This window comes from Choloepus didactylus, chromosome 2, assembly GCF_015220235.1.
Source record: "Choloepus didactylus isolate mChoDid1 chromosome 2, mChoDid1.pri, whole genome shotgun sequence".
In the NCBI taxonomy this organism is placed as follows: domain Eukaryota; kingdom Metazoa; phylum Chordata; class Mammalia; order Pilosa; family Megalonychidae; genus Choloepus; species Choloepus didactylus.
Window position 1 is genome coordinate 128,704,972 of NC_051308.1, and position 13,228 is coordinate 128,718,199.

Below are 13,228 nucleotides of genomic sequence, written 5' to 3' on the forward strand. Positions count from 1 at the left end.
CTTCCTAAGAGACTACTACACACTAGAAAACAAGGGTAATTTGAACAGAGCTTTCTAACCTGCCAGAAAGTCAGAATCTCAGAAAAGTTCCTTAAGAGCTAATCTAATCCACCTCTCACCTCCCCCCACCCCGATCCCACCCAATACAAGCAACTCCTCTATGACATCACTGAGAGTTCTTGCTTGCTTTATGCTTTAGTTATGGGTAGTTCACTAACAGGTTAAGTATTTGATTGCATTTGTCAACAGCTCCATTTTAAGGTCTGGCCCTGTATTTAAAGGAAATTGACCTTTATGTGTCAGTCCTGGTTACACAGAATATCTACTCTTTTATCTAAGCCAAAATAGAACTCAGAGAAACAAAAATTTAAAACTAAATTAAAATTTTTAAAAAATTAAATGTAGAAAGTTTGGGAACCAGATGATGGCAGCTCAGGTTTAGCTCCTGTCACTCACTTGTATGACTACACATCAGTCACTTTCTCTTGGCTTTGATTTGTTTCTTTATCTTAAAAATAGGATTGGATTAGGTATCTTGAAGAGCTGCTCTAACCAAGTTCCTCAGTTCTGATTTAGGTGGTGAGAGCAACAGGCACTTTCATGTTTCACTTTAATGTGGCAATGACAGTGCAAATCCTTTTAATTTCCTCACAACAAAAAGATCCCAATCAATGAAAACAGTAAAAGAAGTGGAACATTAAGGCAAATGTATGATGCCCAAAGGCCAGAGAAGTTGGGCTGTGAAGTCATTTCAATCACTGATGCTCAAGTCCTTATCACCCACTAGGTGTCACTACAGATCTATAGTTCAAATAATCTGGTGGAAAAGAAACTGGAAATCAGAAAGCAATCCATGTACTTTTTCATTAAAAAGCACTAAATGTCAAGTAGTGAACACAGGTGCTTGTTCAGAGGTACAAAACAGTAAGCATAACCTGCCAAACAGAACAACATCTTGTGATGGAGGTTCCAATGTCAGTTATGATTATCCAAAATCTAATTTTATTTCTTAAAATTAAGAGAAAATTTCTTTAGGGGGAGGAGAAAAGAACCTAAAACTTCAGACTACTCCCTGGCCTCACACAAGCTGATCCTCAATATTATAATTCCTGTTCATTTTTAATATTCAGGGGCTGAAATTTACCTTTAAACCATGTGTTTTTAAAAGGTTAGTAAATATAACTGCAGTATTTAAACTACTTCAGAAAATATTACTTTTAATTGCCCAAAAGAATAATTTGTATTTTATTCCTAAATCAGAATTATCCAGTGAAGCAAGTTTCCCAAGGATCTCTCTACATGTCAATACTACTAGCCTAATACAGGTGTTAGGTTAAGCTTAACATGAAAAGTTGTTAACAAATGCACTGATTTTCAAATAATCTAAAATTCAGAGATTTAACCAGTTCACACTGGTCCTCACCCAAATTACCTTAATTTATAAGACTATATTTGTAAATCTGATTATTCTTTTCCCTAACTGGGAATTATTTTTTGAGTATTTGTTATATAATTCAATTTTGGAACTGGAAGGGGCCCTACAAACCTACTCCAATTCACTCATTTTATTGATGAGAAAATTGAGCCCTGAGATATTAGACTTGTATAAAGAAAAAAAGTAGTAGCAGAGGCTCATCCAGGACCAGTGCTTTCCACTACATCACACAGCATTCTCAGATGAATTTACCTTGAACCTATCACTCCTAGCAGACTACTGAAAAAAATTTTTTTTTCCACACAAAGACAGCCATGCACAATAGCAACAGACTCCTTCCAAATCCATGACTATAACTACCTCCCTTATTTGGGAAGTTAACAACTGAGATTTCCCTAAGCAAATGCTTATGGAAAATGAAGCAATTAGCCTCTTCATGATATGTTCACTTCCAGCTTATTTTTCTATTAAAAAAAAAAAGCAAACACAAAATAAGACAAACCTAAAGAGAGAATACAGTTAATTTCAAGACTAATGGGTAGCCTCATCTCTAATTAAGATGCATCCATATTCTCATTAAAATCCCCTAGTAATGACAAACTGTGAACTAGGCTATATTGTGGGGTAGGAAACTGTGAAATTTTCAGGAAACTGTACCTAGACAGTTATTTACACAGGTAAGAAGGTGTAGGAAAAAAGGGGTAGGAAAAAAAAAAAGTTAACTTCAATAATATAGCAATGGCCAGGTTCTTATTTAAGTGTGTAATTTAAGTCTCTTCTCAATGACATACTGGACCTAATTATGGATTGGCTATTTACAGTGTTAATCATTCTAACTTGACAGTACATGTACAGTACTGATACATATAAGTAAAGCCCACCATTGCCCAACCCAAATGACAGATATCTATTTAAACAAGAGAGTTTAGGACTGCTATTATATAGGAATTGACAGTAATTAGCAATGGCCATAGGTGTTTGCTGACTCCCCTGGGGAAAAGTGTTTATTCTGCCTAGACAGTTATTTACACAGGTAAGAAGAACTTTCCTTTTAAAGAGTGATACCCATCTCTGTATCTAAGGGGTTCTCTACCCAGATATCTAGTTCACAGAAAAGTTTGAGAACCAAAAGCTCAATTGTAAAAAGACTGCTGCAGAGAAATGAAATATGTAGCTTCCAATTCATTTTTCTACATCACAATTTATAGATGTACTATCTCAGAAAAATGACTGCTCCCCCTGGATCCTAGTATTAGAGGTAAAAACTGAGGAAAATTTTCTAGAATAGGACACACTGTGGAAAGAGTCTGAACAGAATGAGTTCCAGCTGCCACAAAATTCTTAAAACTAAATTCTGAGATTTGCCCTTAACCTATCAGTAGAACAGGGCAGTTCTGAACCTGGGCTCCATAAATAGGCATCAGAAGGTCTATGAACCTCTTAAAATTTCATATGTAATTCTTGTGTTTATGGAATGAGAAATTTTCAGGAAAGAATCTATAGCATTCCTTGGATTCATAAAAGGATCCAAGAATCAACTAAGATTAAAAGTTGCTCCTTTACCTAAAGAGAAACAAAAATAAAAGTCACTGATGATCCCTGGCTATTATTATTATATTTATTATGCACAGTAAAAATGTGGACAGCTTTCACAATCTCAAGAACAAACAAATTCAGAAGATGAACATGTCAATGAGTTTAGCTAAATTTGTGTTTTTAGAGGAAAGAAATATTTTTTACTGGAAGCAAATAGCATCCAGCAAAGTACCTTTGGGAAAGTTTGAAGCAATGCTTAAAATTTATTTATTTCTGCCTACAACTAAAAGGAAAGGGGATTTTCTGATCTACCATGCTACAAATTCCTATGCTGCAAGAAAGCACCTCTCTAGAAATAAAGCCGTCTTCTGTAAAGAATTCCACAGCATAAAGTAACATTACTTTTCAAGCCTCAGCTATTTTTATTTTTTTAAGTAAGCAGTGGTATATATGTCATCTTTTTAAATGTTTCTTTTTGGAATGGCATATAGAAAATCGCACCTGGGACCTTTAGCTTTATGTCCCAAAAATTCTCTTTCAAGAATCTGATCCAAGAAGTTTCTTTAAAAAAGAGGATAGTATACCTCACTTGAATCAAAACAATCTGAAAAACAGATGTGCCCCAGCAGAAAGCCTCAGGTTTTTTCAAGTTCCTCAAAAATGCCACTACAAGCCACTCTACTAGAGGTCAAGGAGGATGGATATTCAAAGGTTATCGCTAATTGATATTTACTGATGGTCTGAGGTATATCCTATAATCACTGGTTCCCACGCATCATTTCCTGCAGATAAATGGTATTCATGTGGTACGCTGCCATCCAATTCGGATGTCTCTGTGCATTCCAGTAATATGACTGAGAAGCAGCAGCATAGTATTCCTGCCATGCCCTGTAGTAAGCTCTCCAGTACTCCTCATAATCTTGATAGGTATCAGAAAAACTCGGATGTGTTTCCCTATGGCAGTCATACAAACCATCTTCCCGGGGTTCTGCCTGCAATCGATAGGAAGACCGCCTGGGAAGGTTTCTCCGGCTCTGCTTGGCTCTCTGGTTAGCCCCCTCTTTATACCTTGCCTTTATCTGGATTTCAGGTGGTTCTTGATATTCTTCCAGATTGAGGGTGTCATTTCCATTCAGAGGTTGCTCCAAAGAGTTATGGCCATCCACAGAAGTAGATTCCGGGTCTTTCAGCAGAGTATCAGAAGAGCCTTCCATGTATGACTTATTTCCTTTGCCCTGGGAAGAAGTCCTTGAACTATAAGAATCACTATCACTCTCAGAGTCTCCAGATTGGCCACTACTCGCCAGTATCTGCACTCTCTTGTCAGTAACTCTATTTTTCAGAAAGCCATTTTGAGGATTCACAGTTTGATCCCCAGGACCTGTATAGTGCCTGATGATTTCCACAGGTTTCTCTAGCCCCTCTTTAATATAGTGTTCATAATCCTCTACCAATTCTGCAAAAGTCAAAGTGCATGGTACATGGATTTTAAAGGAAGACAGACAAGGAATTTTGGGGAGTGACATAGGTAAACCTTTGACCTGGTGCTGATTATCGGTAGAGTTTTCAACAGGACTCTGAACAGAATCCTTACTTTGCTCTTCCAATTGTACAGCACAATCCAATTCTTTTGGTGACACTGATTTTTCCATGATTCCACACTCGGAGTGGCTTTTCGCAGGAAGCTTCTGTTTGGTGTTCATTTTTGACTTGACTGATGATGCAGATAGAGAAGTAGTTCTAGTTTGGTTGCCATGAGCTTTCTGACTTTGAAATGTTCTCTCTATTTTTTGAATTTGCTTTTTTAGGGGTTGGGTAGGTATACTTGCTAAGCCATATGTATGCACAGCAGCTTTAACCTCCACATCCCAATCCAAACATTCTTCCATCAGATCAGGAGGAATGGGATCTACATAGAAAGAAGAAAAAAGTATTAAAATTCTCGTGCTGCTCTAGACCAGCATTTTCTGAAATGATTTCATAAAATTTTCCGTAGTCAAATAAGTTTAAGAAACATGATATGCCAATAAGTTTAAGAAACATATAAATATATTAAAAAACATAAGCAATCCTGCTTGCTGTCAGAAACTTGCCCAAGAAATACCCCAAGACCCATCCCATCCTCACAAGCAATATCCTTCCCTCTCCCAATTGAAAGTGCTTACTCTAGGAATGATGTACAAGTCTTCAGCAACTCTCCCATCTTTTTTCTCCTTCCTCACCTCAGCCCTTCTCCTCTACCTCACTACTACTGACAGCAAAACAAGATATGAGAAAATGGTTTGTACTCCCCAAAGCTTACCACTCAGTACCAGACTAAATGCACCACCCTATACTTAACAGAGGGAGCAATCACTGCCCTCAACAATGGAGAGAAAACCTGTATGGGGAAAAGAGCTATGTGGTACAAATAGCACTTCTAAGTTTTAAACAATTTGCTGGCTCTGACTTTTTCTAAATTTCCTGTTCTATCCAGGTGTGACAATTTTCTTCTACCTGCAGGCTCAGACCTTCCCAAAGTGTGATCAGTTTTAGTCTTAGACAGAAAAGATATACAGAGCCCCTGCTTTACAAAGATCTTGCCTGTCTGTTGTTGCTGTTGTTGCTCCATATATCTGAACCACTACTTCATCCCATAGTTCAGGACTACTGGTCTTCTGCCGGACAGATCCTCCAGCCAGAACTCTTGATTCCTACTAAAGTTATATCCCTAAATTCTGGACCCCTTGCTTGCCTGGGCCTGTAGTACAGGCCGATTTTCCTTCTCGTTCTGTCCCAGGCAACCCATCCGAACAGTCTTGTTACAAGTTTCAAACCCAACACAGATCTAGCACCATGAATATTTTTTTCTCATGATTTCAGGGCTCTACAACATTATGTAAAGATCCAAACATGTCATTTTCTGGCATCCAAAGGCAAATTTTAGTTGCATTTACTAGATGCTATGATATTCAATCCTACCAAAAAAGTAAGTCTTAACCCTCTTCTACCAATTTTCAGTTTTGTCCATATTATAATCATCTGACAGATCACCAATAGATTTTATTATACAGTGAGAGAACTGGCATAATATAGTCTTAGAACTGATAGAGAACCTAAAAACCATCTAGTCTAAAATAAACATTTTGCAAATCAGGACATCAAGCTTAGGGTAATTAAAGAGATTTTTAAAAGATCATGAAATGAGGTTACTATAAAGCTACAACTACTAGAATCCAGACCTTAATCTAGATTTATAAAATAACTAAAAGAATTAAATATAAAATCAGTAAAATATTCATCATTATGTTTATTCAATTACTATATTTGTCATGTCAACTATATATACACACACATTTATATATATATATATACACACACACAAATACTAATATATGCTAACATGCATTCACTAATATGTATAGCAGATCAACCATATTTCACAAAACAAGAGATCGTTAGTAGTTGCAAACATGCATTATTTCCAGGATGGCACTTAAAAGGCAATTTGACAAATGATTCACTAAAAACAATAGAAAAACACTTCACTCAAATTTTTTGAAAGAGTGTTCAAATTAAAGATAGTGCTTCTATCCTTCCCATTGTGACAAAGGAAAATATGACAAGAATTACATTTGCATCAACATAAAACAGGTAAAATATTCCCCCATATATAAAAGAATAAAATCAAACTACAAGTTACAAACTAAAAACTGGACATAATAGTAAAATATTTTTCATGTGCCCGTAGTTAGCTTGCAATCATCCTGCTGCCACTTCTTAGCTATAAGACCTTGGGCAAATTACTTAACCTCTCTATGCCTCAATGTCCTCATTTAAAAATAATAATAATAATAGCACACACATCATAGGATTGTGGAGAGAATTAAATGAGTTAATTTAAAGTACTTGAAACCATACCCAACACATCCTTAGCGCCCTGTGTCAGTTGCAATTATTTTTATGGATCCTAACATCACTACCATTATTATTTTGGCAGCAAAATGACACAGACAAATATACCTGGTAAAGGAAAAAGGTTGAGATTACATTTCTGGGCAATATTCATCATCATATTTTCTTCTTCTCCCCGGCAACAGTAAGTCACTGTCAGTCCCAATGTACCTAAAGCACAGAAGCAATGATAAGCAGTAAATCATTTTCATATAACTAACCCTCCAAGTCCACTTGTCACATTATAGACTCCTCCCATTAAAGAAAGTACCCAAAATTTTTTTTTTCTTTTACCAAAACGGCCGGCTCTGCCAATTCGATGCATGTATGTCTCCCAGTCCAATGGTACATCCAAATTTACAACCAGATTCACCTTCTCAGCATCAATCCCACGGGAAGTCTTAAATTGAAGAAGATAGCAATTGTTTGTTTGCATTAACTGTAGCATGACTACCAATGCCACTATCCCCCATGAGACACCATATTCTTCTAGTGTAACCAAGAGCCAAATTGAGAACAAGAAGATACTGAAGAGCAGAAGAAAAGAAAATTCATTTCTAATGACTAACTTAAAGAACAAGTATAAAAATATTAAAAACATTTTTAAGAAAGCATATTCCCCAACACTGGAAGGATGGTTATCTTTTGGTATTCTTGTTAACTACACCCACATAAAATAACAGATGAAATCTGTACATCCGATAAAAGAACATATGTCAAAATGGATAGTCACCCAAACTCAACAGGAAATTTACCAAATCTGTGGAAATGAGGACTCTGCAATGAAATTGCTTCAGTTTAGCCATAGCATCAAGACGCTGATCCTGATTCATGTTACCTAAAAAGACCCAAAAAGAAAATAACATAAAAACAACCCAATACACATTTATCAAATCCATGAAAAACAGAAATTCTCTCAGTCTTAACACTTTAAATATATCCCACCATAGTTAATTCTGTCTTTCTGTGTGAATCTGGGTAAAGACCTAAAGTCAGAATCTTTTAAAATATGATTTAAGCAATCAATGTAAAATGTAAAAACCAATTTTAAATGGTGACCAAGCTATGTCTGAAGATACAACAGTAATTCACACAAAGTTGCAACATACAACATATACGAAAAAGTTCTTCAAAAAATAAAATTGCTTTAATCAGCTATTTATAAATTTGATATTGAAGCATTTGCTATAGTCAAAATATTGGTCTGTTAGAAAATAGTCTTGCTAATATTTTACAATATACTATGACTAAACAAACTTAGGTTAACAGTTAAAAACTAGGCTGAGGCAAAAAAAAAAAAAGCCAACAAAAGCCTCTAAGGAGGTTCTCACTGATGAAACATTCCTTTAAATCTTTCAATCCTATTAGGCCAAAGGGAATAATTTAGCTTTGTGGCAAGAACTGACTCCCTGATGCTTCCACAAGACCATACAACAGTCAATTCAGTTAGCAATTCTTAGCATTCTTAACAATTATGTAAAGAAGCAAAATATGTTTCTCTTAAGACAAAGAAACTTCTTGTCTTATCAAATTAAGTTCTTCATGGATAACAAACTTAAAAGAGACTCCTAAAAGTCCCAACATATTTTCTAATATTATACAACACACCAAGTTACTTCTTAAAAAACAAAACTATATTATCTCAAATCCCAATGAAAAGTAAGACTGAAATTTCCTTCTCTGAAGTCAGTGTAATTTCTCACACCCATGCGACAACTCATGAATCATAAAGTATTTCTTCCTCATTTGGAGGCTTCAAAAGTCAGATATCAAACAAATTTAAAGTAAAAGCGAACTTACCTGAAATGCACTCAGCAGGAAAGCCTTTTGAAGAAAGGATATCAGACAAATGTTGTGCTCTGTGAAAAATAACAAAGAAGGCTGCAATTTTATAAGTAAGTACAACTCTTTGCCTATCCTTTTATTTCATAAGTTTCCCAGATGACCTTTTAAATTACATTACCTGCTATGCAAATTAGAAAAAACTAAGGCTTGATTAAATGGAATTCTGCTGAACAGTTCCTGTAAATGCTGAGCCTTTTCCTCAAAAATCTTATGAGCCAAAGGGTATGAATTAACAACTTTGTAATACTGCTTCAAACCTACAAAGAAGAGCCTTCAGTTAAAACAAAGAGAAAACATACCATGTATCCTAATAACACATATGAAGCAGCAATAACCAACTGGGCAAGGAAAACATCCAGAATATCATGAACAAACCAGTAATGTAAATATCTTTACATACCTATGAGACTTGGATCACTGGCATTTAGTCTTACAAAAGTAGGGTCTCGCATATACTTTGTCAAAGCATTAGCCAAAAACTCAGGGTAAGTAGCTGATACTGCCAACATCTGTTTACTAGCAGGCAAGGAAGAATAAATCCAACTGGAAAATAGGAAAAAAAAACACACACCACTGAAATTATTCAAGCTGTAATCACTAAAAGTTAAAGATAAATACTTTGAGGCACCATTTTAATAGTCAGGTTAGTTATTTTTCTTACTTTATTTGCTCCTGGAAGCTGCCTTCTTCTAAAAGTTTATCTGCTTCATCAAGGATAAAAAGACGTATACTGGCTGCATTCAGGTAGTCAAGTTCTATGAGTTGTTTAATTCTGCCTAAATTCCAGAAAAAAACACCCATCATTAACAGTTATGATGCACCAAATTTGTGCAAATCTCAGCCAATGTCGTTAAGGCATTCAGACTGCATTGCTGAATTTCCTAACCCAAATTTCATTATACATTTACACACTAAACTATAAATTAGAAATCCTGGGTTCTGACCTTGCCTAAATTCATTCTTTTTCCCTCACATTACATCAACAATAAGCATGGAAAATAAATACTATTCTTATCAAAAGACTGAATACTAAGGCACTGAATGCTAGGTTTTGATTCTGACTAATTCATGACATAATGATTAACAGAGAAGCCAAAGGGTAATTTGAATCCATAGGTTAGAAGGACTTTCTGGAAGTCATCCCATCCCCCTTCTACTGAGAAGCCTATCCCACATGTCTTCTTCAATATCCTTAGGGAAGATTTCATAAATTCTGCTGGTAATCCAGCCGTGTGTCTGTATCTCACCATCCTTCATTTCTAATCCTCAAAATAATTATCACAGATATAAAAGACTTCCACATCATTATTATTATATTAAAAGTGTTCAGTTCCTTAAAAGCCCTAACTAGCAATAGGCATTGATATCTCACCAGGAGATCCAACAGCAATGTGACACTTTTTAAGTCTGGTTTTGTCTTGTGATAATGGCGTTCCTCCAATAAAAACATGACATTCTAAGCCTTCCATTTTGATTCCAATGGCTGTGATAACTGAATGAATCTGTACAGCAATTTCTCTTGTAGGAGCCAAGATCAAAATCTAAAAGACAAACATGTCTTTAACAAGTCAGAGGCATAAATACATGCAATTGGCACATAGATTATATGATAAACTACTATGCAATCATCTAAAATCTTAAAACTTTTACTGACAAGGGAAAATATTCCATTCATCCAACAAATATTAAATGAAAACCTACTAACTGCTAAGCAATATACTAGTTGCTGGGAAATCAGTTAATAGTTCCAATCTATTGCCCTCATGTCACTTTTATTCTTGGATGATACAAAAACATACAATAAACAAATATATAAACAATGGCATGTAATTAAAAGCGCTATGACGAAAACATCAAACAGGGTAAGAAGGAAAGAAATTATAAAAGGGAAGGTCCCTCTAAAGAGGTAACATTTGGACAGAGACCTGAAGTACAGCATAGAGTAGAGCTGGCTATGTGACACCTGGGGAAGTATTTTCAGGAAGAGGAAACAGCAAATGCAAAGGCCTTAAGATGGGAGTGTTCTTGGTATGTTTGAGACACAGCAAGGAGGCCCGTGTGCTGGACAGAATTAGGGGGGAAAGTAGAGGTGGTCAGAGATCCAGCTCCAGGAGCTAAATCATGAAAGGCCTTATGAGACACAGTGCTTAGCAATATAACTACTGGAGAAGAAGGTAAATCTACATGTTTTCAACTATGAGAAGAAAAAAAAAATGACCAAAAAAAAAAAAAAAAGACTAAAAGAAAATATGCCAAAACCGTTAACAGCAGTTTCTCTCTGGATAAGTAAGATTATAGATTTTGTTTTCTGGTACTTTCCTTCTCCTTTATTTTTCTGAATTTTCCCAATTTTCAAAATAAACATATATTACTTTGAAACACAAAAAAATAATGTGTATAACTTTGCTAATACAAAGATCTTAAATAAAAATACAAATTTTATTCATGGCACTTATAAGTTTTGACACTTGACCTGCTGCCAGTGCACTGTCAGAAGCCAGAATTTCAAATACATCTTAATTCCACAAGTAGAAGAGCCCAGGTCCTTGAGAAGTAGGATTTCCTATGAATAGGATGACCCAGGATTTGATAGATACAAGGTAGGACTCAAAATGCTTCTCAGATGATGTATATGGATTATGCCTGGTTAAAAACCACTGTACTGAAGAACCATCATCAGATAAACATGAATGAGAATCTGAAATAAAGTTTATCACAACTACTAGACCACAAACTAAAACTATGAGGTTCCTATCTGATTCATCTTTGGATCTCTAGTGCTTGGCATACTGTTTATACATAACATGGGATCAACAAATCTTTGTTGAAGAAACGGCCCCCAAGCCCAAATCTCCTGTTAATTTGGGTAAGGCAGTCTTAGAACTACTCCAAGAGAACCTAGAAGATGGGAGCTCAATATAATATGTTCACAGAGCTTTAAGAACCACATGCAGTTACCAGCAATAGCCAAATGCTAAGTTTCACTGCAATCTAGTCAGCAAGTAAAATAACAAATCCCTGTTTGTATTTTCAATTAGTGACAAAACTGACACAAAATGGCAGATTTATTTTATTTAAGATGTGATAATAGAAAATTTCAAACTTCAAAAACTTTGTATCCTTGGTCACCATCCACACCAACATCACTCAACAGCCTTAAGGTCCAGTTTACTCTTACACTTTACATAGGGTTTAAACTCAATCATTCCTCAAATTTACTTTCATCTCTGATCTACTGGTATTTCATCTGACTTGTGGCTAAATCCACATAATACCTCTTCCTCTGGGCCCTCAGAGCTAAACTCACCTGGGTACTTAAGTTTTCAATAACAAGAGAGTCCAAAGCAATGGTGGAGAATACACAGGTTTTCCCAGTCCCAGACTTAGCTTGAACAATTAAATCTGGAGGAAAAAAAAAAATGTCACTAGAGTACTAACTGAAGAAGCTTTGCGCACCAACACGAAATCAGAGATCACCAAGTTGGAACCTTCATGTTCCCTTTACGCTCAAAAACGCATGAGGTCACATCCAGAACCACACCAGGTCCCTGAACCTCTACCGTTTTTCTCCGACTTACAACCACTCAGTGCTGAAAAGGACCTTAACCATCTTTAAATGCAATACTGAGTCTTGGTTTTACACAAATAGGAAACCGAGGCTCGAATGTATGCCGTGCCTTGCCCAAGGCCGAGCCCTGCGTTGGCCTCTGAGTTGGGACTCTCCTGGGCCACGCCGCGGGCCCGGCCGCCGCCGCCGCCTCTCGGTGCCCCTTCCCCCGGCCCTCCGACCTCTCCAGGGCCCCCGCCCTCACCCAGGCCGCAACGCCCCAACGGAATGGCCTTGAGCTGCACCGGCGAGGGCCGCTCGAAGCCGGCCGCCCGCAGCCCCTCCAGCACCGGCCGCGACAGCAGCAGGGACTCGAAGTCCGCCGGCTCCGCCAGCAGCACGTCGCCCGTGCGGGTCCGCGGGCCGCTGACATCGTGAGCCGTCCGCAGGCTCCGCACAGGCCCCGGAACCGGTTCCGGAGCTGAGACCGGGGCGGCCACACAGTCGGCAGGAATAGCCGTCTCCACGGTTGCTAAGGCCTCTGGCGCTTCAAACGCCGCCGCCATGGTACCCGCGCCACCAGATCTCGCGATACTTGAGACGGGGCGAAGAGCCTGAGAGCGAGAAAAGAAAAAACTTTATTGGCATTCTCCCCGTGAAGACACTAACACGCCAGACCTTGAATAGTAGAGGAGAGAAGGGTCGGAAGTCGGAGGCTGAGAAAGACTCCGGAACAACAAAAATGTGCCCTGAAGAAGGCGGGAAGAGCCTGGAGAGGAAAGATGAGGTTACCGATGTGTCGCCGCCTGCGGCCTGCAGAGGGCGCCGCGTGCTCACCGTGGGGCGCCGCCCCGCCTCCCGGCCCTCTAAGTGGGGCGGGGCAGCCCTGTCCCGGGCTTCACCGCCGTCACGACGCTCTTTTTGTGATGCTC

General features: G+C 37.7%; 1 protein-coding gene across 1 annotated transcript; it reads right to left on the reverse strand.

Moving 5' to 3' along the window:
* Window positions 1–3,364: 3,364 nt before the first annotated feature.
* DDX20 (DEAD-box helicase 20) lies at window positions 3,365–12,995 on the reverse strand. Its single transcript, XM_037826377.1, has 11 exons — window positions 12,562–12,995; window positions 12,057–12,151; window positions 10,122–10,290; window positions 9,411–9,525; window positions 9,150–9,292; window positions 8,868–9,006; window positions 8,705–8,763; window positions 7,660–7,742; window positions 7,199–7,304; window positions 6,974–7,075; window positions 3,365–4,880 (listed from the first exon to the last, which is right to left on the reverse strand). Exons 1-11 carry the CDS (start codon window positions 12,860–12,862, stop codon window positions 3,730–3,732), a joined length of 2,463 nt encoding a protein of 820 aa, XP_037682305.1. The 5' UTR covers window positions 12,863–12,995; the 3' UTR covers window positions 3,365–3,729.
* Window positions 12,996–13,228: the final 233 nt, after the last annotated feature.

Coding starts and splice junctions, on each gene's coding strand:
- DDX20 (XM_037826377.1), bottom strand. CDS start 12,862: ATGGCGGCGGCGTTTGAAGCGCCAGAGGCCTTAGCAACCGTGGAGACG. Junction 9,007..9,149: donor CAGTGATCCAAGTCTCATAG/GTATGTAAAGAT, acceptor TCTTCTTTGTAG/GTTTGAAGCAGTATTACAAA. Junction 7,743..8,704: donor TCCTGCTGAGTGCATTTCAG/GTAAGTTCGCTT, acceptor GGGTCTTTTTAG/GTAACATGAATCAGGATCAG.